The 24,696-nt window shown below is 51.7% G+C and overlaps 1 protein-coding gene across 1 annotated transcript; it reads left to right on the forward strand.

Moving 5' to 3' along the window:
* Positions 1–1,776: 1,776 nt before the first annotated feature.
* Positions 1,777–19,692, forward strand: GDF6 (growth differentiation factor 6). The gene is made up of 2 exons (XM_082601011.1): positions 1,777–2,269; positions 16,877–19,692. Exons 1-2 carry the CDS (start codon positions 1,846–1,848, stop codon positions 17,836–17,838), a joined length of 1,386 nt encoding a protein of 461 aa, XP_082457137.1. The 5' UTR covers positions 1,777–1,845; the 3' UTR covers positions 17,839–19,692.
* Positions 19,693–24,696: the final 5,004 nt, after the last annotated feature.

Here is a 24,696-nt window from a genome sequence, read left to right on the forward strand (position 1 = left end):
GCAAGGAAGCAAAACTGCCTCTTCTTGCAGTCAGGTGACTGGTCCCTGCAGAAGGAATGAAATAGCAAAAGTGGGAAGGGGGAAGAAAGTGAGAGGGTGGGGAGTATGGAGACTGGGAACACACACACACACACACACACACACACACAAAGCAGTGTGGGGAAGGAAATCACCTGAGAGCAAATAATATCATAAAGAAAAGAAAAAGCAAGAAAATAGGGACATTGGCTCAGGGATGATTCCTCTTTGCTGGAGAGGGAAGACCACTGGGTCTGGAGTCTGAGCCCTAGGGTCTGTTTCTGGCTGCACATCCTCTTGGCTGAGTGTCCTTGGAAAAGTCATTTATCCCCTCTCAGACGTTGTTTAAATCTGTAAAAGTGAAAATAGGAAGGCCAACATCACAGAAGGGCTGGGGGTGATTCAAGATCTTTTTACGGCTGGTGGCTGAGCACCCAATACATGCAAGGGGAAACTCGACGTCCACAGCGTTAGGGCAAGGAGCATGGCGGGAGAGAAGCAGCCCTCCGTCTCGTCTTCCAGCCTTCAGGCCCCGGAATGAGTGAGGCAGTAGGCGGGGAAGACAGGCAGGAGAATCTGGGGACAGATAAAGGAAACTCGTGATGGGGCGAGGCTGGGCTGAAGAGAAACAGATTGGGGGAGAGCTGCAAAGGGAGGGGTCCACTGAAAGGGGAGGGGGGAGTCCGGGGAGGGAGCGGGTGGGAAGGCCTAGAGAGATGGGAGGGCAGTGTGAGAAGAAAAGCAGGCTGGGGAAAGAGAGATTGGAATGCAGAGGGAACTTGGGGAAGGAGGAAGTATTGAAGGCGGGAGGGAAAGAAGTGAGGGAAAATGGGGATGCCGTGGAGGCGGGGGCCAGGCCGCGAGAGGGAAGAGCATCCGGGGAACAGATGGAGGAGAAAAGAATCGGCTAAATCCAGCGTCAGAAGAGGTTGGGGACTGCGAGGAGAGAGGCTGGGGCCTTCAGGAGAGCGCAGCAGCTTTTAGCATCCATCCAGACTCTAAAGACTCGTGGCCTTTGCCTGACCTCGAGGGTCGGGAACAGACGCCCTGTCTTTGTGGAGAGCGGTACCCCACCGAGAGAATGGGGCTGTTCTGGACTGGGCCCTACGCCTGGCGCGCGGCGAGGCTTCCCTGGTCCTGGACTGGCCCTTGAAGGGAGCGATCGACTGGCCTGGAGGTTGGGGCCGAGGAAGGAAGGTACCACCGCCCGGAGCCGGCGCGCAGTCGGCTGCTGAGGCGCCTGCTCCGAGCTGTCCCTGGGGGGCGCCGCCGCCGCTTCCCTCCTCCGGGGCCGCACGCTCCCAGCAAAGTGGAGGAGGCTGGGGAAGACCGAGAGCCGGCGGAGCGCTACGGAGGGACCGAGCTTCGAACAGTGCTAGGGGGGCTCTGGCGCTGCGGATGCCCGTGGCTTCCTCGCCGCCGGGCGGCCTCGCCCGCCTACCCCTGCCCGGCGCTCCAGGCCCGCTCTGCGCGCACCGCCTGGCAACCCCTCGCACGTCCCGCGGGGGCGCTGCGTCCCCCTGCCACCCCGGCCCACAGCGGCCCCTCTCCCCCACACCTCCTGCCCGCACCACCCGGCCTCCCCTCCCACCCTCGGCTCCCCTCCCCTCCCCTCCCTCCCTCCCTCCCTCCCCTCCCCTCCCCACCCCTCCCCACCCCTCCCCTCCCGGCGAGGGGCGGGAGGGGGCGTGGCAGGGCCGGGGTTTGTGTGGCTGGGACCCGGCTCCTCGCACTCCGAGTCCGCCCGAGGAGCCGGGCCCCGGCCGCTGTCCAGCCGCTCCGCGCCCCTCGCGACCCGCGCCGCCGCCTCTCGGGGAGCCGCTCGCCATGGATACCCCCAGGGTCCTGCTCTCGGCCGTCTTCCTCATCAGTTTCCTGTGGGATTTGCCCGGTTTCCAGCAAGCTTCCATCTCATCCTCCTCGTCGTCCGCCCAGCTGGGCTCAGCCAAGGGAATGCGAAGCCGCAAGGAAGGGAAGATGCCGCGGGCGTCGCGAGAGAGTGCCACGGCCCGGGCGCCCCTGGGGCGGCAGGAGCCACAGCCGAGGCCGCAGGAGGAGCCCCGGCGGCGGCCGCCACAGCAGCCCGAGGCTCAGGAGCCTCCGGGCAGGGGCCCGCGCGTGGTGCCCCACGAGTACATGCTGTCAATCTACAGGACTTACTCCATCGCCGAGAAGCTGGGCATCAATGCCAGCTTTTTCCAGTCTTCCAAGTCGGCTAATACGATCACTAGCTTTGTAGACAGGGGACTAGGTAAGTGGCAAAGAAGACGCCTGACTCCTTTCTCCCTGGAGCTCCGCAGCCAGGGCACAGCTCCGGCTCTGGCAGGAGGCTGCATTTGTGAATTCCCTTCCCGCTCTGGATACCTCCCCCTTTCTTTTCTTAAACAGTTTTTCTCAAGCCTAAGTAAGTTTCCGAATGCGGCTGCAGACTTTATTCCAGTGTGCAATCCCCCCTGCCTCGCTTTCTCTCTCCCTTCCTTCCTTCTTCCTCTTGCCTTGTGCAGAAAGGAGCGTGGCGGCCGCACGTCTGGTGGCTGGTGGAGGAAGCGTGGAGGGCGGGAGGTGGCGGGCAAATGACCGGGGCTGCAGAGGGGTCGCGACGGGGACTGGGAACCCGTGGCAAGGGGTCACTGGTTGTACCGGGTGCGCGGTCCAAGGCCGGAGCTGCCGTGGCGGACCGAGCGGCCCAGGGGCCTGAGTGAGCGCTGGAAAGCCCCGAGCTCCCATCCGCTCCGGGAAAAGCCGGCAGAAGAGAGTTCCGCGGTCGAAGAAGCGAGTCCGCGATTTGCGTCTGGCAGTGCCCTGGCCCAGCCGCTGCCCGGCTACCCGGCTCGTCCCCGCGCTGGACGTGGGGATGGTCAGCCGCGTAGGAACCCCGCGCCCTCGGGCTTTTTTTTTTTTTTTTTTGCTCCTGCAGCGCGCCCTCGGCCACTCCGGGGCCGCAACAGAATCATTTCTGCAGAGGCAGCGGCAGCCACTGGCAGGGCGGGCCGGGGGCAGGGGCAAGTGAGCTAAATTTGGGGGGTTGTTGGTACTTAGCTCACATGGGTGCCTGGGTGTGCTCGTTCACCTTTCTGAGCCAGGCAACTCTCCTCTCTCTGCGCTTCTACCAGGGGCCCCGTCTTTGGTCCCCTCTGTGGGCGTGGGTGCATGTGTGGGAGTCTGCGGAAACCCCTGCGCCCCCTCCCTGCCACCTGCGTTGGTCTGCAGCCTTGGAGAGAACCTCGCGCTGCAGGCGCCGGGACCTCAGTTCCTAAAGAGAAGAGACAATACCGTAGAAGGAGGCAGTAAGGAAGGGAGAAAAAGCAAAGGAAGGGCAAACGGGAGGTAGGGGGCGAGAAGAAAGGACGGAGGAGATAAAAGCGATTTGGGCATCTATCCACTCCGCCACCCTGCCCGGACTTAGCTCCTCGGCTCGGACGCCTTCCCTGCCTCCCACTTCCAGGTCAGTGAAAGGGGGGTCGCCCAGGAACCGGCGAGCACGGGGGTTCGGACTGCTCTGCCGCGACTGCCTTGGGGGCACTTGCACGCCCTCGAAGCTTTACAGAGCAGGCTAACGGCCCCGAGCCTCGGGCTCTTCCCAGGCTTCAGCCCCCGAGCCCCCTCCCTTGCAGCCGCCTTCCTTGCGGGCGTGGGTCCTGCCCACGCTCGGTTCGCGGCTGCAGCCCGAGGTCAGCGAGGTTCACAAGCTGCTGAAAAGTCTGGGCGGCAAATTAACGCCAGGTATTTTATGGTGATTTTACAACTGTTAAAGTCACCCTGGCAAATACAAGCGGCTTCTTCGTAGCGCTGCACCTGGGGCCCCGGCCTCCCTGCTGCCAGCGCAACTCGCCTTCTCCCCACCTCCACCCCTCTCCCTGACTGTTGTTTCTCTCCCTCTAAATCTTGTTTATCGTTCGCCTTCTCTAATACCCTACTCGAAGGCTACCCTAGACTTGCCTAGTCGAGAGAGTAAGGAAGCACAGAGAAAAGTACTCTAGAGGCCTTTCCCCAAGGGAAGAAATCCCGCAGGCCCAGGGTGGCGGGCGGTTGGGCGCGCATTTTCTTCTCCCCAGGGGAAGCGGCCAGAACCTCCGCCCCTCCCCCAAGCGGACACCCCCTAACTCGTAAGTTGCGCCCTGTGAGTTTGGCACGGGACCAAAGGACCCTGCGGGCGGCTGGGAGGCGTCTACCGAAGCCTGCGGCGTTGGGGCAAGTGTGGGAGGTCTCTGGGGGCTCCAGGTCCGGCGCAGAGGCTGGTTCGCTTCACCCTGGCTCGCGCTGCAGCAGCCTGTCCGCGGGCACAGCGCTGGGCGCCCCCGGGGCGCCGGAGGTAGGGAGGGGACTGGCTGCGCGCCCAGGTTGGGGGGGGGCGCTCAGTTTCCGAGCCAAGCTCTCTAAGCTAGCCGAACCGAGATCCAGACGTCCGGCTTCCATTCCCGAACGCGGTCCCCCGCCGGAGGAAGCGCGGCGTGACCACCTGGACCGTAGCTCCAAAGGCGCGGTCTCCTCCACGCCCTCCGGTTCCCAGAAAACGCGAAGAAAGGTAGTTGGTTGACCGCGAAGGCTGTGCCCGCCACGCTGGGGCGAAGGAGTGCGAAGCCGCGGGCTGGAGGGCGCGCGCAGAGGAGGGGGTATGTTGCGGGCCACAGCCCCAGCTTGATAAAGGGAAAGCCTCACTTTCTCTCTCACTGATTTTGATTTGATGTGTCACCGGCGGTGACCTCGGGCTGGACCTTCCGGGGCTTGCTTAGCATCGGGCCCCTGATTGGAGTGTTTCAACTCAGCGATCTAATTGAGGGTTCATGTCATAACACATCAAATGGTGTCTAGTCTCCCGTGATGGAAGGGACCCGCCAGCCGCGCATCCCCGACTCCTGGCGAGGACTTCCGCCCCTCTCACGTGGGGACTCTTAAACCGCGCCAGACCTTCCAGCATCCCCTCCCCCAGCCGTGGAAGGCAGGACAAGGAGGTAAGAGAGGCGGCCAACTGAGAGCTGGGCCAGCCGCTCTAACTTGGCGCCTTGCCTCGGGGATGTTTAAATCGCCGTCGAGTGTGGCAGGCTTGGCTTCGAGAAGCAGGGGTCCCTCAGGGGGGAGGAGCAAAGAAAACGGAAGGAATCCTGAAATCCTCTCGTGAGGCATGAGCTACTTACGTACAGTACAGTATCTGTAAAAAGCCTTCCTCACCCGGGAACCCCGGGACCCCAGACATTACACCTAAAGCTTGCGTTTAAGAGTGGGAGAGCGGGGTAAACTCTGTCCATTGTGAATGAATGAAGAGCGCTTTAGGTCTATAAAGACTGCGTGTTCTGTGCTGCCTCAGCCCGTGCCTCCTTCTCCCAAGCCCCGTGAAGAGGAGACCTTATTGCAAGTTTAAAAAAATATGTCTCCCCTTTCGGTTCGCTCTCCAAACAACTAAGGGTAATAATAATAACTAAGATATATTGACATGTTGAGCACTTACTGTGTACCAAGTACTGGGCTAACACTTGTTACATGAATTATTTCATTTAATTCTAACAACACCCCCCCCACACCCGGGGAAGAAAACGCTACAGTCCCTGTTTTACAGGTGAGTTAAGGAAGACAGAGAGGTTAAGCAAGTTGTTCAAGGTCACACAGCTAGTGAGAGCTGAAGCACATATCCAGTTCCAACCCCTGCATATTTACCTATGGCACTACATGGGTAGGGTAAGGGTGAGGGGGTTTCTAAAGGATGGTGGCCAGAAGCAGAAATGGAAAAAGTTGACAGATTTCCCACCCCGTCTACTATTCCTCTGTAATTTCTTACGACCCAGTTAGGAGTTGGAGTGAAACTTTAGATTCAGGGGTGCTGTGCCTTGCTTCTTCTTTGTACTCCCTGTAAAAGGCACAAACTGCCTTATCCCTGACCTTTAAAAATGCCTCCATATTGTGCTTTCAAGATGATTTTGGATTCATGGAGATGAGAAAGTGTGTGAATGTTTGTGTTGGTGCAGCCGTAGGATCAGGATGGACCAGGTTGGATATAGAGAAATTACAGTTAGCACCTGATACAACTCATTACAAGACCACTAGTACAGGAGGCTTGGATCTCCAACCCTGGGGCCCTGGAAAGGCAGACAATGAGAACTCCTATGAATTCCACATGGCTGTAAGACAGAGGGAGAGGGAGAGAGAAGCAAAACTTGGACTTTAGTTTATGTAGTGAGAAGCGCCATGTAATTCCAACAAGGGAGAGAAAAAAAAAGCCTCTTAAGGATGAAGAAACCAAAATGAATCTAAGAATATTGCTGTGAGTTAGGTTTCCAGATGATTTTGAAATAAGAATTCTCTTTAAATATTTGTTGTTATTGTTACAATAGCACTCTCAGAAAGGCGGCAGCAGGGAACAGATAACAAAAAAACAAAAACCAAAAACACCCCCCCACACACACACACAAACCCAAACGAGATCGGAACAGCCTTGAGGAATTTGACACCCTAGAAATGAACCTCGGGAGAGTTTGCCGCTGATTGTTTGTTGGCTTCTAGGTTTACCTTCTGGGTCGCGATTGCCAAGGGGGCAGGGCAGGACAGCTAACGGGGAGGACATTCTAAGAGCGGCATAGTTCCCTCCTGATTGAAGTTCGTCTGGTGTGGCACGTTCATGCAAAACAGCGTGTTTCTGGGTGGACCTGGGCCGCAGAGTGGTGCAATCAACGCAGTGGTGCTTTTGCCCGGACCCTGTTGTCGTTGGCAAACGGAAAATGAAATATAAGCAGGGAAGTATTTTAATGGGGACGGAGGGAATTCACAACTGTTAATTATTTGGTGACCTTGTATTCGATTTGTTTGAGTCCCTTATAAAAACACTAATGCAGACCAGACGGCCAAGTGAGGAAGCCGGCAGAAGGTTCCAATCTAGGCTTTATTTCCCCGGAAAGAGGGAACAGCCTTGGGAAAGGATTGCTGAGCTTTCAAGTGCGTGCGTGTGAGGACGCGCCGGTGTGAGCACCGCGCGGGGTTTGCGTCGCCGTCCAGGTTCAGGATCCTGCTCAAACCTGGTGAACTGGCAGGTCCTATAAGAAACCCGGGGTAAGGGAAGGAAGCCTTAAACCAGAAGTTTGTTCTGCTCTTCTGGTTGGAATGATTAAAACATTTCTCAGGCCACAAACCAAACCCTTAGCCACTGGCTTGTTGTTAAATAGCAGTTAATGTCACTCCCACCCCTAAGGCCTTACGGGTTGCCTTACAAAGGCTGCCTTAGCAAGAAGCTAAAAACACCTAGTGTCTTCTGCAGAGAGAGTGCAAGAAGCGCCGGAATTCTGGGGCGGACTTCCTTGGCAGGGGAGACTAATCTGAGAAGGACACTGAGCTTTTTCCTGGCGCGGGAGGCTCTCGAGCTCTGGGAGTTTGCGCGGTAGAGTTGCTGGTGGGGGAGGGGATCGAAAAACGTGCTCAAACATCCTTGTCGTTTCTGCACATTAAAAAAAAAAAAAAAAAAAAAAAAGATTACCTAAGCCACAACCCACGACAGGCCTTGGGAATCCCTTCCCGCGCAAACTGAATCAAGACCTGAAACCTCCCCCTTACGACCAGAGGAGATGCGTGTCGCCTGGACCCGTGGGGAACGCAGAGCGTTGCACTGATGGAGGCCCTAGTGCAACTCGCTTTTTCCCAGCTGGGGTTCTCGGGGTTCTGGCGGCTCACCTCCTTGAAATTGGTGACGTCTTCCTGGGGCGGCGTGGGGAGAGGGAGAAGGGAACTGAACAGAGAGGTCGGGGAAAAGATGGTTTGATAGAAACAGGGCAGAAGGAAAACTTTCGTTTCCTGCCAGGACTTCTGCTTGCAGCAAACGACCCAGAGCAAATTCACAAGAATCCCTGGGGACTTTTGAGTAAAGTGAAGGACACTAGTTCGATAACTCTTAGGGTATGGAACAACCCTGCTCAAGCGATGCTCTCTGGACCCGGGAAGGGCTCCGAAGCGAGGCCGCGAGGTGTGGCAAACAGGAATGTGGATCCACAGCGCCACTTCTTTGCTTGGCATCCACCACCTCCCTCAAGTCCCCATCCCCCGCCCTTAAAGCCTGGCTGTTTATTTTTAAGCTCAATGTCGGTTAAATGGTGTCTCCTGTTTACAGGAATTAAATAGGTCCTCGTCGGCCTAATGGGTTCCAGGGTTGCTGTTCCTTGCCCTCCAGGACAGTCCATTAACGCTGCTGGGGGCCGAGGGTTGGGTGCGCTGGGAGTGGGCGGGCGGCGCTGACCAGCGTTAGCAGAGAGGCGCGCGCTGCGCAGCGAGCGGCCCGGGCGCCTGGGGGCGGGGCAGGGTTTAGGGACCCTAGAGTGGGCTTGCAGTGGAGGAGAAGGGCGGGCCTCTGGCCCCGGCTGGCGCGGGTCTGGCTGCTGGAGCGGAGCGGAAAGCAAGAGCAGAGGGTTGGCTTTGGGGTCGGTCAGGGCTGGTTTACCCGTCCCCCTTATCCCCTAAATAACGTAGGAACCGAAGAGAACCCGTGCGCCTGTTTTGCACATCTGGTTTCCAGGCAAGTTGGTCCAGTTCCGATCCCACTTCCCAGCTGACCGCCGCTCCCGCGCCCAGTGGGGAGGGAAATTGAACGATGCTAGACTATGGCCCATAGCTACCACCACGAATCTCACTTTGCTAGGACGTTATTTCGGGAGTCAGCCCGAGGTGAACACAGTGGAGCTGAGTTGCCGCGATCCCTTCCTCAGAAGCTGCGTCCGGCCCAGCAGAACACATCACTGAGGTTTCTCCTGCGCAGGACCCCTTGACACCGAGGGTCCAATATCCTGACCACACGCCAGTCTGAGCCCGTCTCCCCACCTGCAACCTCAGAACTGGTCGGGGAGGGGGAACAACATAAAATGGGAACCTTTTCTTCTACTTTTCATCTCCAAGCTCTCAAGTCAAACGGCTGCGATCATGTTCTAGCCCAAAGGGCGGTTTCAGGGCTGTGATACCCTCCCCGCTGGGCCTGGCTTGCTCCCCTGGGCTCCCAGGTGACCCTACAGGTCGACACTGCAGGGAGGGCGACCTCGGGTAAATCAACCATATCCGGGCCCTGCTCCCGAGGTTCCAAGAGAAGGCAGCGACCTGCAGGGATGCTGCAGCCTAGGACGCCAGGCACAGGCTGCTTGGCTGCAGCCGAAAGGTGGGGAGAGAGGCTCCAGCGTGAGGGGTGTCATCAGCTTCTATTTGGATTTCATCTGCAGTGGTGTCAAATTAAGATTTGGGCCACTGTGGTCAAGAGCCCAGGGCGGGATGGCAGTGAAAAGAGTCTCCTGGTGAAGTGTCCTTGATCTGGGCTTTGCGTCTCTGGCTCTTGAGCCCCTGAGAGGCCATGAGAGTTCGCACCAAGTGCGTGGAAACTACTTTGTAAACGAATCCATTTCGTCCTAGAAAGACAAAAGGAGTCTCTTGGAGGTGCCTTCCGACTCCTGCTGGGGGTGCCCAGCGCCCAGAGCTCAGAGTAGAGGGCTGGCCCATCTCCTGCCAGAGAGCTGCGTTACTGAAGGCGGTGCTGCGGCTCCCTAGGAGCGTGGAGTTGTTCCCAGTCGGGTGGAAATCGGGGTTCCCCTTCTCTCCCCCTCCCAGCCTCACTGGTTTGCTGCTGGCTGAGTCAGAACTTGCTGTGGGAACTTTGAGGTTTCTCTGTGGGATCCAGGCAGGCCACCAGACTCGATGAATTCTGTGTGGTTCACAAGCCCAGGCTCGAGACAGGGAGGAAGGCAGGGATCTGCCAGGCTTTGGAAAGAGGGTGGAAAAGTCCTCTGTGGAGGACTTCCCGTGGGCCTTTCTGGTCTTTGAAATGAGGAAAGAAGCTGGGAAATTCAAGGCAAGCTATTGGGGGAAACACTGGGGAAGCCAAGAGACCTAGAAAGAAGTGGGGCGGTGACTGTATGGTGGGAGGCACCGGGCCCGGGAACTTCTGTGGGACTGCGATGCCACCGCCCCTGACACCGCAGCCCGAGGGGTCATTCACTGCTACACCCTGCTCTCCTCCAACCTGCAGGCTGAAAAACATAGGGAACACCCCCACCCCGCACCCTACAATGGCTCCGTGGACAGTTCCTGCCCACGAGGGTGGAGAAGTGGGACAGGAGGGGCAAGGAGATCAGCCACCAGGCCTCTCGGGGCTGCGGCTGCCTGGAGCCAAAGGGGTTCGCATATGGGCTAACCCCAGAGGAGGGACCCTGCAAGGAGGGCCCTGTCTTTGACGAGGTTCTGGCCGGCGGTCGTTTGTTCACCTGGCATTGTGGGAGGGGCCAGAGCAGTGGATAAGGCCTGAGGAATGAGAAGGAGCAAGGTGATGGGGGTGAAGCTGAAACCCCTATGAGTCTTGCCCTTTGCTGGAAGCCCTTGCTTCTCTCTTAACCCCTCTGCCCAGCACCTCTCCTTCACTCACTTCTGCAAATCCTGTGGAAAGAACTGGATTGCATCTCCTCAAAGAAGGCCAAGAGGAGGACAGGTGTATCTTCCCCCTACCTGGCCTCCTACCTGGCCATAGGTAGTTACAGTAATATTGGCTGCATTCACTGGATGCTTCTGTCTGTCATGCACAGCCTGCTCTGGTTGCCTTGACTCTGATCTTTACAATGACTCTGCAAAGTGGGGGTCATTCTCCCATTTTCCAGATGAGGTATATGAGGCTGGGAAAGATTATGTGACCCAGTCCATCCAAGGCCACCCAGCCAATAAGTTACAGGGCAGGACTCAAATCTATGCCTCTCAGACTCAGGATTCCTATGCTCCTTCCATGTTGTCAGTAGTAGCTAACATTTGCACACATCTTCAGATGTCTTTTCTACTCTATCTCATTTGCCACCCTTCCCTCAGTGACTGTGAGCTGGCCTTATATTCTCATTTTGCAGATGAGAAATTTGTTTCCTTGGAAATTCTCCTTCAGAAGTCCAATTGTTGGCATCCCTTCAGTTCTGCTGATTAGGAAGTGATTGACACTTGGAGATCAGGGATTGATGCCCTTCCCAAATTCATAGGCAGCATGAAAGAACTGGAGCCTTCTCAGGGTTTCTACCAGACACAAAGATCAGGGGCTGGGATGTCCAGGGTGGTGGCACAGGTACTGGAACCAGACTGCTGCATCTACCTCTATCTTGGACAAGTTACCTTGAGCTCTCTGTGTTTTAGTTTTGTGATCCGTAACATAACAATGATGTCTTTTCTTTTTTCCATAGGTCGTTTTGAAGCTTAAACGACTTATTATAAGTTGAGAATTTAGATCATGCCCAGGACATAGTAAGGACTTACACCAGTGTTTGCTGTTATGATCGTACTGGATGTGAGCAAAAACACCCCAGAAAGGGTGAATTGTGTGGGTGGTGTCCTGATTCTGCACCTCAGGGGGATGCTTAGCAGTTTGCAAGACTCAGGTCTCAGTGGAGGCAGTGCGCAGGACAAGAGTACAGGGGGATGCCCAGGAGATCACTGTCCCGGAAGAGGGTCGTAGTTGGAGCACAAATGACTCGGAGACCTTCATAGAGGGGACAGGGCTGGTGGTTCATTTTTACTCACCCAGTACGCCTGACTCTGTTTCCAACTTGTGGACTTTGTGGCACCTCAGGGCACCCTCAGGGCTGAGGGACCTGGGAAGAAGTGACTCCAAACCTAGCGATGAATTCCCTGCTTGGAGGTCTTCTTACTTCCAGTAAAGGAAAAAAGAATTCCTGGCAGAACCCAGCTCCCTTTGTGTTGACGGCGTTGGTGATGGATGTGTGTCTGGTGTCCTCCCTCCCTCTTTGCTTCACCGCCAAATCAGAACCCTGTCAGAGGGGCGTGGCCTCAGGTCTGAGGGCCTCGGTTGGAATAAAGACCTTCAAATAGTGTCCCTGCCAAGCTGCAAGACATTGGGCAAGTGAAGACGCCTCTTGGAGCCCGCTCCGTCACCTATAAAAGAGTGTAACAGTACGACGGGCCTCGGACGCTCTCGGTGAGGATTCACGGACGGAGGCCACCCAAACCCTGAGCCCAGCACAAAGGCACGCCCAGAAGCATCCAGGGATGCTTTTGAGGATGGGGGAAAGGCTGAGCTGCAGACATCTGGAGTTTCCTTTGCGAAGACGGGTGATTATACGCCCCTCCTCCATCCCCACCTAGGGGAGTAGGGGTGGGAGAGCCCCCTTTCATCTCGGCTTTCTGAGCCGCAGCCCTTCGCTGGAGGATGTGCCTTCGGAGGACGTGCAGCGGGCCGCGTGGTGGGGCGGCGGGTGGAGGCGGGTGGGGCCCGGCCAGGCGCCCACGAGTGGCCGCTCAGGTCACGGCGAATTCAGAGGACGCGAGCGGAACACGCGCTTAGCAGCGCTGGGGAGCCCAGGGTCTGGGCGCGAAGGGCCTTGGGGGTCGGGCGAGCTGGAGCTCGGGGGAGCCCTCGGGGCCAGCGAGTGACACACAATTCAACCAGGACTCTCAAGAGGGACCTCAAGCTGCGTACGTATCTCAAGACGTCTTGGGGAAAATGCAGTGCGCGGCCTTTCCGCCCCAAACCGAAGGACGATTCGGGTTTTCGGAAGCCACCTGCAGGAGGGCGCGGGGGAGCCGCCCCGAGCTGGAGGAGCGCGTGTGGGCGGCGAGGCTCGGGTCTTGCAGCTGAGCAACCGTAACCCTTACGCCGCCTTCCCGGGGGCGCGGTTCCCGGGGTGTCCGGACTTAGGCGCCGCGGGCATCCTTTTCTTTACGATCTGGTGTTTGCTTCTTAGCTTCCTCCAGCCACGTACCTTTCTAAGCCAGTTTCCTCGTTTAAAATGGGCGTGATAGTCCCTACCTTGAAGTGATTCGTTCTCGTTCCCTTATTTGCTTTCCTTTTAAATTTTTATTTTATTTTTTAATCGATTCCACACCAAATGTATATGTTTGAGGTGCTCCTAACCTTTAACCGACTCGCCCTTAACTTATAAAAGGCTGACCTATTTGTGAAGAATTTTCTTCAAATATGAAGGTGTTTTGTTCTCTTCTTCTCTCCGCCCCTGCTTCCTCTGCCCACCCACCAGAGCAAGCTGATACGCACAATCCAGCGATTAAAACTTGAGAGGTCTCTATGTCTAATACTCAGCAAACCCTGAATTAACCTGGGTGTAAGCCAAGCTGTAACAGACCAGGTTGATACAGATAAAAAGCAAAAAAGATAGCTCCCATGATTTATTACTGATCAATTTCAATTTAAAGGCCTGAAGCATAAGATTGACTTCCAGGATGTAAGAAGGTGCCTCCAACAGATTCTGAAATGAAAACTACCTGTTTCTAGGCAAGAGGATGGGAGAGAGTGTCACTTGATGACATCAGCTCTCCTTTATACAGGACTTAATGGGAGAGGAGGCTTGTGGGAGAAGGTGTGAAGAACTGGCTTCCTACCCACAGATGGCCATGGCAGCACGGCCAGGCCTTGTGAATGCCAGGTCAGCAGGCAGAGTGCCTGCAGGGTCACAGTGGATGGTGTGAGCACTCCCCAGGTTGGATGCCTCCTCTGGGCTATTTCTGTGATGCATGCCTCCAGAGCAGGTCCAGACAGGTGGAGAATGTGGTCTGTAGGGGAGCTGCACAGAGCAGCCACACTCATGCGTTAGAGGTTCTGGAGACCCAGTTGAGAGTACATGTGGCTGAAAGAGTGAAAAAATGTGGAGGTGGCTGTGAGGGGCAGGAAGGAACAGAGAGCAATAGGGACTTGGTTCTGGTGAGCATTGCCTTAGATCCTGTCTTGGGCCCAGTGCTTTGGGGCCCCAGGGCCCTGTTTTGTTCCCACCTCCCATGGTGCCCTCCCCACCTGGTGGGGAATCTGAAGAGTCAAGGAAATGTGCTTATCTAGATTCGTGGTTCTTATAGTGGGGTCTCCAACCAGCAGAATCAACATCTTCTGGGAACTGAGGAGAAATGCAAATTCCGGGCCCTGCTACAAACCTCTGGGGCCCAAGAGAATTTGCCTTTCTAACAAGTTCCTGTGTAACGGTGATGATGCAGTTTTAGGGACCACTGCAGGTTCACTGGCTTTGAGAGCTACTGCTCTAGTCTGGTACCTGAGCCACAGAGTTCTTGCTCAAAGAGCCCTGAACCCACTTCCAAGGCCTGGGCAGATTCTTCTTTGGGTCTGTCCTCCTAAGGGTGTGTCACATCGCTGATGTGTGCCCCTGTAGCCTGGGAAGCTTGGACCTGTGGGCAAGGGTGTCCACATGCATGCACGTAAGACCCCTCGAACTGTGGAATGGAGCCGGCATGGGAAGAAAAGAGAGCAGGATACAGGCTGAAGCCTCATTTGCATTTTTTCCCCCGAGCCCTGAAAAGAGTAAGAGCAGGCTGATCTTGCTAGAAAAATCATGCGAAATCCCAAGGCTGCAGAACCCGTGGAGCCCTCTTTTTACAGATGCTTTCCTCTGTTTTGACCACTCTCGAGGACTAGAGATATGTGACTCAGCTGTGCAGACCATTTATTAGCCCACACTTTAAAAAAAAGAATGAAAACAAAAGCAGGCTGATTTCTCTGTGTTACATGAGAGAGAAATAAATAAATCATCCTTTACACCTTCCTAATGCTCTCCAACCAGTGACAGACTCTCTCAAGAGTTATATAAGCAGAGATGGAAATGATTTCCTAAAGGAGCCCAGGTTTTATTCCTAGCAAGCCCTGAAAATACAGTCAGGACTGTATCCTCCATCCCTTGTACCCTGGTCACTCCTGGTTGCCTCAGCTCCGGGACTTGGACTCTAATGGACAGGCAATGGGGCTTACAGGCTAAATGCTCCAACTCTGAAATTAAACGGACCTAGGTTTGGGTCCCAATATGACCATTAATTAGTTGTGGGACTTTGGTAATTATTTTCTCCAAGCCTTGGTTTTCCCATCTGTAAAATTGGAACAATATGAGTACCTACCTTGCAGAACTGATCTGTGCTCATGGATAAAAGGTGAAAAATATGTCAGCCCTCATGACATTTAGCTGGTGCAGCAAGTGCCTTAGGTTTGTCCCTCTCACCACATCCTCAGTTTGGGGGGAGAGAAATATGAGAGCCAGGAAAGTGAAGCCTCAGGCAATAGGTCCAGAGATCTGGGTGGCGGTTGAATGTTGTCAGACACAGGTTTCTTTAAAGGAGGAGAAGAAAGTGTGCTGAATTCCCACTGATTTTAATGTGCCCTGGTCGGTTTGAAGGTCTTGGCTTCCATAAATCAACTGCCTCCAGCAGCTTTTCCCTTTTCACCTCTCTAACCCTTCCCACAGCTCCGTCTCAGGTCGGGACTTGTGTGTTAGAGTGAGGCAGCCGCCCGGCGGTCAGCCCAGAGTGGGAACTGGGTGTGGCTGAGGCTCCAGGTCCAGTGCCCTGGGGCTACATCTGGACAGGCAGTGAGGGTCGGACCTGGGACCCGGTGACACTTTTACTATTGAAATCTACCCAAACTTTACTAGCTTCTGGGGAAAGCTAGGGGCTTTGGGGATTTTTGTATTTGCTGGGTTGTAAATATTTTATGAGAAGGCAGCCCAAGAAAATCTGGTTAGCTTTCCGCCTTGCACATTGAAGTGGGGTTGGCTTCATGCACAAATGTGTCAAAAAAGAAGTCCAGTCCAGTTTTGCCTGGGTCCCCAAGAATCCGCCTTGGATTTAAAAGCCTGTTATTGTTCCCCCTCCATGTGTCCCCATTCTTTCTCTCAGTGGTAACCAAAAATTTTATCTTCAGGATTAGTTGCAAAGCAAGAAGATTTCAGATTGGGTGGGTGGGGGAGGGGAGAATGTCACTGTGTGTGTGTGTGTGTGTGTGTGTGTGTGTGTGGCTTAGGTTTTCTCCTTACTGATATATTTATTTCTCATTGGCTGCAGGATCTTCTCAATGGAGAGATGCCTTGTGTTTGTGTTGGTTCATTTGCCCCTCTGCAGACTTCTGAAAGCCTCCCTGCTCTTTTGTTTGTTAAGTGGCTGATGAATTTTAAAAAGAAAGAAATCGCATTGCAGCTCCCCATTGTATCAACTTTGTCCTGGGCCTAAACGCTTCAGCAAAACTGCCTGCTGGGCGGCATCTTCTCCCAGACCCGTGGGTCTCAACTAGGGCTGCACCTTCAAATCAACTTGGACCTTAAAAAAACCAAAGCTAACAAACCGCAACAAAGGTCCAATATCCAGGCCCTGTCCTCAGGTATTGATTCAGTTGGCTGAAGCATACCCCGGCGCTGGTAATTTCAAAATTCTCTAGGTGGTAGACTGAGAATGACTGCTCTAGATGTTTCCCACTTACTGACCAGCGTGTATCCTACGTCGAGCAGGCCTGTAGCCGTTGTGGTGAGCCAGATGGACAGGACAGGGTCCTAGCTCCTATGGGCTGTTGGAGAGGGGCGGGCTTACGCTGGGAAAGACAGACCGCTAAGGAGACAAATATAAACGAGGTCATTGTAGATAGTGCTAAGTGCCGTGGAGATAATAAACCAGGGTCCCGTGATAGTGACCGAGGGAGGCTACTTTAGATCAGGGTGGTCGAGCATGGCCTTTCGGAGGAGGTGACATTTGAACCGAGACGTGAATGATGAGAATGAGCCAGCCGAGAGGAGGTCTGGGGGAATGCGGGCCGGGCTGCGACCACAAAGGGCACATTAGTGGTTACATAGGCTCCTGGGGGAAAACCCGGGAGGCCGCCGCCGCGGCCGCCACTCCAGCAGCCACCGACTTCCGCCCAGGGAGTACCGGGCTGAAGGGGAGGAGGGGGCCGCCCTGGTGCCCTCCCCTTCTTTGCCGCGCACCGCCGGGCGGGGAGGCGGGGTGGTCAGCCCCGGGCGGGCCGAGCTGGACCCCTACCGGCCTGTCCCGTTCCCTCCCCGCCCTTTTCCTCCCAGGGGCGGCCGCAGAGCACCGGGCTGATCTCCCTCTTAAGTGAAACTGACTGTAATTATTTTTTATCTCGCAGACGATCTCTCGCACACTCCTCTCCGGAGACAGAAGTATTTGTTTGATGTGTCCACGCTCTCAGACAAAGAAGAGCTGGTGGGCGCGGAGCTGCGGCTCTTTCGCCAGGCGCCCGCAGCGCCCTGGGGGCCGCCGGCCGGGCCGCTCCAAGTGCAGCTCTTCCCCTGCCTGTCGCCCCTGCTGCTGGACGCGCGGACCCTGGACCCGCAGGGGGCGCCCCGGGCCGGCTGGGAAGTCTTCGACGTGTGGCAGGGCCTGCGCCACCAACCCTGGGAGCAGCTGTGCTTGGAGCTGCGGGTCGCGTGGGGCGAGCAGGGACCCGGCGAGGCCGAGGCGCGCGCGCCGGGGCTCCAGCAGCCACCGCCCCCGGACCTGCGGAGTCTGGGCTTCGGCCGGAGGGTGCGGACCCCCCAGGAGCGCGCTCTGCTCGTGGTGTTCACCCGATCCCAGCGCAAGAACCTGTTCGCCGAGATGCGCGAGCAGCTGGGCTCGGCCGAGGTTGCGGGCCCGGGCGCGGGCGCCGAGGGGTCGTGGCCGCCGCCGTCGGGCACCCCAGACGCCGGGTCTTGGCTGCCCTCGCCCGGCCGGCGGCGGCGGCGCACAGCCTTCGCCAGCCGCCACGGCAAGCGGCACGGCAAGAAGTCGAGGCTGCGCTGCAGCAAGAAGCCCCTGCACGTGAACTTCAAGGAGCTGGGCTGGGACGACTGGATTATCGCGCCCCTGGAGTACGAGGCCTACCACTGCGAAGGCGTGTGCGACTTCCCGTTGCGCTCGCACCTGGAGCCCACCAACCACGCCATCATCCAGACGCTGATGAACTCCATGGACCCCGGCTCTACCCCGCCCAGCTGCTGCGTGCCCACCAAACTGACTCCCATCAGCATCCTGTACATCGACGCGGGCAATAACGTGGTCTACAAGCAGTATGAGGACATGGTGGTGGAGTCCTGTGGCTGCAGGTAGCGGCGCCTTCCCTGCCGCCTTGGCCCGGGACCGCTGGGGAGGCCTGACTGCAGAGAGGCGGAGGAGGAGCTAGCCTTGGACGAGGCAGAGAGTGGGGCAACGGCCTGGGCTTTCAGCCGGGTGGGAGACCAGGGAGTTCCGCCTTTCCAGAACCTTCCACCTGCCAGCCCAGAGGGAGAGACGGCTTTTCACACCTTGCCCGGCCACCCTGGAAAAACAAGCCAAGGAGGATTTCTTTAGTTTTTGTCTTTATTATTGTGGCTTTGGATTTCCTTGTGTGTCTCACAGGTTTTGATGGGAGGTGAGGGCAGGGGAGACGCATACCTGGTTCTCAACTGCTCCAAGGATTGAAAAATTAATAGTTTAAGAAGGGAAACTGGAGGGAAGAATCACCTTTGACCACATCTCGGTCTGATTGTTTGCTACCTGTGTAAAGAAGGTGGGGTCTTTCTGGCCATGTCGTAGCCTGTGCCTTGTCCCCACGCCCTTCCCCCCAACAGAAAGTGTTAAGGTAGAGAAATAGGAAAGCCAGGAGGGGTCCTGCCTTTAGAAGAGCTTTGCAAGAGGTGGGCCCAAGTGGGCCTTTTCCCGCTTGATTGTATACCCAGCTCTGCCCTGGCCTCTGCCCGTATAGGGAAGTGGCAACCTGCATCTCACTCCAGGGGGCTCAGGTCACTGCCATTATTATTGCTTTTTCTGGGGGAAAAGGGAGCTGGTATGGATGGAATGACAAGAATGAGTCCAAGTGGAACCCCCTAAAGGATAATGAGAAACCACAAGGCTCGCCTTTGAGGGGCTGACATAGAGGTGCCTTAGCCCAGGCTGGAGGTAACCTATGGAAAAGCCCTTCCTCAAGTCTGTTTCTCATTGATCTCTTTGAACAGAATTTGCCAAAATTCAGACATCCCCTTTGAAGGGGAAGGTGATTTTCCCATTTAAGCAAAAAATGGGTAGGGCTGGGGAACTGTAGAACTAAGGTAAGAGTTGCAGAGGATGGGAAAGTGACCCAAGAAAAGGGAGGGTGAAGTCAGGAGGGAAGGTGGTTCCCCCCTCCCTCTCCAAGGATGGGGATAGAGGGACAGGCCAGGAGCAGGGAGGAGAGGGATGAAAGGAGACACAAGCCCTTGTCTCCAAAGTTTCTTTAGAATCTCTGTTCCCTCCCCTCTCTCTGACATTCCTGAAAGATTACCAGCCAGCAATAGCCCAGGGCTCCCCCAAAAGAATTGTTTCAGATTGTAATTACCAGTTAGGCAATGTTTTTAAAACTTAGTAATGAGAAACTGTGAAAAGAGCAAAGTGTTACATTGAGCTTGAGGTGGGAGACGACGGGGATGGATGGTGAGGAAGGAGGCAGGGGTGGAATTCATTTTCCGGAAGCAGGAGAGAACAGAGCACAAGCTAAATACCCATCCCCAGATTGCCAAAATCATGAACTTTCCCCCAGCCTGCACCAGTATTATTTTCAAACATTGTCCATAAGTAGGCCCTTTGAAGAGTTAGCTTCCTTCTCACCTCTGACCATGAAATGGTTTAAACAAGGGAACTTGTACCAACCATTACAAAAAGGTTTTGTTTTTCCTGAGTGGTTTTGCTCTCTCTTGATCTAAACCTGTTGCTTGTTTGGTTCAGAGAACTACAAACTGTCCAAGAAAGGGTGAGACTGATAATAAATGCTAATATAAAATGCTAAGTGAAAAAAAAAAAGACTTGGCCAGGAGAAATAATTTAAAATGCACATTTGCTTTGGATGCACTGTTGTTCTGTTAAGGCTGTATATATTTGTTTATTTAAGGTGACTGAAAGTGCAAAGAGGAAATGGACAGCATGCAATTCATCTTAATGTACAAAACGTTATATGCACTCAAATGTTATAATTTCTAATATTTTTAAAGTTTATATTCGAGTTGTACAAAGTTAAGCATTCATCAGATATTTCATTCTTCATAATGTTATCATTTTCTTAAATATTATTACAAAATTTTAAGTCTGTCTAATGGAGAGTTTTTTTTTAACTGTCTACCTCACTATAATACAAGTATTTACGACATGAAAGTTACCAGAGGTCAATTAATATTCAAAACATTTTTTACAGTACACTTTTCCTGGATGATACTCAATCTAATACTGTATTATTAAATTCATTTTCCCCCTTAATAAATCAGCCTGGTTTGTATGGATCTATTTAGAAAAACCATTTTCTCAAGGAATTACCTACCGTCAGTGGTATTTTGGTCCAGTATGGGACTGAATGTCTGAAAAGACACTGAGGATTATTTTGAAATCCATCATTCAGAACATTGGAGTTTTTCCTCACAACTCTTCCATAACTCTCTTTTCATGAAATTTTCATTCACCAGATTAAAGCCAAATCCTTGTCAACTATTAGACAGTGTTTATAAGCTTGTAACTCATTCCAGCATCTCAAGAGCCCAAATAGGAACTGGATTATTTCTCAGTTTCTTTAATGTTGAAAAAAGTTGTAAGTTAACTAGGCCAGCCAAGATGTCCATAATTACCATTTACGTTATGCCTTAGCGGGAGCAGAAGATATGAAATGTTGTTCTATTTGTTCACTTGCTATAAATTAGGGAGCCCGTGTACAAGTGTTAAGTCTGAGTGCTCACTCTATGTCAAGCATGATGCTGTCCGAGCATTATCTCATTTAAACTCCTCAGAAACTCCACGAAATAGGTATTATTATAATCCCCATTTTACAGATGAGGAAACTGAGATGTGGTGAGTTTAAGTAGCCTGCCAGTGGTAGTTGGGATTTAAACGTAGCTCTTTCAGACTCTAGAGCCTGAAGAATTAACCACTATACAATTCTGCCCTGAGATATCTACCCGCTCTCTAACTGGTCCCTAAATGTCAGTGTGGGGAATTTGCAGTTAGCCAGTATTATTGGGCGTGGCCAATTGGAGGAGGAGTTGCTGCTCCAGGGGCCACCAGCATTGCCTGAAGTTTTGGAATAAGTAAATTATGATTGCTGGGATAAGGAAGCTGAAAAATGCGTATGGATTGCAAAGCTCTGGGAGTTCTCAGCTTAGGGCTTGCTTCTGCAAATGCGTGGTTTAGGTCATTGCTGGGCTCCTGTAGCTTCTCTGCAGTTTTCTGGAACTGCCTTGGGTGTGGTTTTTGTGAGTTTTGATTATCAAAATACTGGTCAATTTACAGACAGGTTATGTTTCAATAGACGTTGTAAGTGGGCTGTTAGAACTGAGAAACATTTTCCTTTGGAAACAATGTTCGTTTGAGTTTCCAGGTCATTTTGCAAAAGCTTTATTTACCCCAGTGGAACTTTTTAACAAAGCAAGTTTGACCAATGGGTTTTGGGTACAGATAATCACCTGGGAAAGCAAAAAAGAAGTTCTTTCTCTTTCCTGGGTGGAGGCTCTTTTTGAAATAGTTGAAAATTCTTTGCATTTTTCCATCACTTTTTCTATACCCATCACCCAAGTCCCTCGACCTCCCAACTGCCCTGAGGACTCCCAACCCTGCCCCTTCACATGCCCCCATTCCAGAGATTTCCTTTCTCTGCACAGATATTTCCATCCCCAAAGTTATTTTCCTCTCTTTCCTCCATCATGAAGTTTATTTCTTAACTCAGATGTTAGAAGAAACACAATCTGGTTGAATTACATGAAGATGTAAATATCTCTAAACTCCTTAACCTTGGGGACATTTGCAGTTTAAGAAAAAAATCTTGCTTCACTCAGATCTCTTGTGAGTGATGTGGAAGTCAATATAGGAGGACTCAACACTCAAGCCACACACAATTTTGAGTTGTATGTGAACTAAGCACTAATGACACAGGATAAGTGAAGACACTTACCAATGTGAAATTTTTTGCTGTCCACTGGGGAACATTTTGTGCAATAAAGAGACTATTTGTAGCTAACTTGTTTAAAAATTAATATCCAGTGTATTAAAGCAAAACGTTTAATAACTTAGTTTTTTCCTAAAGCTCGTTAAGTTTAATGAATGTAGGACCCATAAAGCTTTTTTTTTTTTTTGCCCTTGTTTTGTTTATTGCTATATTCTTAGCATCCAGAGTACTGCCGGACACATGGCATACACTCAATAAATATGTTGAATGAATAAATTTACAAATCCTATTTTACTTGTAAATCTAGTAATTTTAACAAGAATTTTTAAGGGAGCTTTTGATTTCTGTCTGCTCAGCTCAAGTTGAGTGGAACAGCCTCCCTGAATCAACCAACTCTCGTTACAAACCTAGTTAATAAACTTCTATTAAATATCATACATTGCTTTTGTCAATCTAATATATTCTTTTTTTTTTTTTTTGTAAAGTCCTTCACATTTCTCTAACAGGAAAAAATCTCCCCATGTACTTAAACTACTCCAAGTAAAGCTAATAAATTAAACCTCTAAAGATGATGATTCTTAAGTTCTATCAAGCATTTCAATACTGCTTGCTTATGCTGTTTGATTTAACACTGGGAATCTCAAGTTAATGACTTAGTTGCCCATTTAAATGGATGTCAGAAGGCTAACCTGTTAGATACCTTACTAAACCACATTTTCTTAAAACATGCAAACATTTAAAATATCAAATATATATAGGTTGTCTCAATGATAAAAAACCCACTATTTTTGAACTTAATACAAAAGTGTTAATAATTTGGATTTGATTTACTTAATCTTTGTACTCTATTCCAAAGTTTCTTTGGGTTAAAAACACTAACCCACTACTGACAAAGTATAGTTTCACAAGCAAGGTGGGGAGACCATGTCAACAGACTGTGGCTGCAAATCTACCAGAGGCTTTGATTGAGAAAGGAGATGGATTCTCCCTGGGATACTGGCCAAAATTCCAACTCCCTTTTAATAGTCACTGTACCAACAGGAAATCCAGACCCATATCTTTTATGAGTTGGTCTCTCCTGGATTCAAGAGAGGCTGTTAACTCATCTTTCCTTCTGATTTGGGTAAATTGAATTCTATGCTCTCCATTAAGATTGTGGCTAAATTTCTTCACTAATTAACTGGATTTCACAGTTGTTTAATGACCTTAGGACATTTCCTTGTTTTCACCTTTGGCTTTAAAATTACTTTACTGCCACTTTATTGAATTATTCTACCCTTACATAGTTCTTCCACAACCTTTTCCAACTTTATCATCAAACTCCGGTCATCAGAATTCTGTAATCTTTTTCCATATTCTTCATGTCTGGAAAATCTACAACTCTTATGGATATTAAAATGACATCTAATGGGAACTGCACATCCTCATTCCTTGCCTGGTTCTGTGGTCACAGTACAAAGTTGTATGAATGGAAACATGGTCACTGTGCTTGAGGGGTTCACAGGAATATAAGTATTGTTAGTGTTACTATTATTTCCTTGGGCAATTATCACAAAAACTCTAATTATGATTGCTCTGCTTTACAGATGAGAAAACGGAGGCTTAGAGAGTTTCAATCAGTTGCTGGGGAGAAGCTAGGATTTAATTTGGTAGAATCCTGAGCATATTTGCATCTGCTCAGGCAGATATTTAGTAAGTTCCCATAGTCTGGAAGGCTCTGTTTGAGGCTCTGGGAAACTTTACAAACAGAACTAGAGGTGAAGGAAGTTCCAAAATTGAGCTGAACTTCCAAGACTTGCAGACTCCTAAAGGCAGGCTGCTGTCTCTACGTAAGTTCTGCTTTTAATGGCTTATTCCTTTCCTTTCCAACTCACAAATTCTCTGAAAGCTTCATCCCCCCTCTTCCATAACTGTTGAGGAAGCAGGGAGAATAGGACGTTGAGAAATGAGGAAAAGGGCAATATTTGCAGCCATGGGTTCTCTGTACCATTCAGATGTTCAGAGTTACAAAGGGTGTAACGCTAACCCTTCCAGGAAAGTCCAAACTTATTAGTAATAAAATGTGTTTGATTTAAAAAGAAAGAATTCAATAAATACTTATTATATATTAGTGTCTTCTGTGACTAGAGGCAGAATTCACCAGAGGTAACTGAGGATGATCACGTGAGGGGAAATTAGAACCTCTTGATGCAGCTTTGTTTTTGAAAATTCATATTTCCAAGTGATGATTCCTTTACCTCTATTGGGAGTTCTTAAGGATGATAATTATTCAGTAGCAGGAATGTGAAACTAGTTAATATGCGTTTTCTCCTCAAAACAGATAGGAAACCAACAGTAAGTGCCCAGGGAATTTTAAAACAAGTTTAACAGGATTATTTACTCTTGACCTAGGGCAATGACCAAATGGGATACATCCCTGATGCAGAGATTCAGCTGTCCACAGCTCCATGTTTGATTGCCCCTCTTTGGAACAGAGGGAATCTTGTATCGCTATCCTGAAGACCTAATGGTTTACTTGGGAGTGCCAAGTGACTTACACCAGCCAGCTGTGCCTTAAGCTTTTTTTAAAAAAATTCTTGCTTTGATCTCTACTTTGTTAGAATTATTTTGCAAGTTCTAGGGAAATGATGTGCCCCCATTTGTCAGAAAGAAGGGGCACTTGGACTGCCAAATGTCTTCACTCTTTTCCTTTGAAACTAATGCAGTCATGTACATGGAGGAATATTTACCTGTCTATGTTGAGACAGTCTTAAAAGTTTCAGAGTTTCAGTTTTAATTTTGAAACTTCCCTTATCTCCAGTTTCATACCTAAAATCTCTAATAAATTAAGCAAACCATGGAGATAATTAGCTTCTGAGTTATATTATAATTTTTGTCCTTACTAGTGGTTAATGTTTATTGGACACCAATAGCATTCACATCATGGTAGAAGATTTAAATGTACTCAAGGCCCTTGGTTAGAGGGCTCAGTTCATAGTTTATTCACATCAGAAAGAACTTTTAATGTTGCTCATTTTAAAACTGCTGTCCAG

Source organism: Mesoplodon mirus, assembly GCF_964341445.2.
Source record: "Mesoplodon mirus genome assembly, chromosome: 16".
Taxonomy (NCBI): Eukaryota; Metazoa; Chordata; class Mammalia; order Artiodactyla; family Ziphiidae; genus Mesoplodon; species Mesoplodon mirus.

Bases quoted from the DNA above. Each gene is read 5' to 3' on its own strand.
- GDF6 (XM_082601011.1), top strand. From the start codon at position 1,846: ATGGATACCCCCAGGGTCCTGCTCTCGGCCGTCTTCCTCATCAGTTTC. The intron at 2,270-16,876 runs GTAAGTGGCAAA...TTTATCTCGCAG, and splicing joins CTTTGTAGACAGGGGACTAG to ACGATCTCTCGCACACTCCT.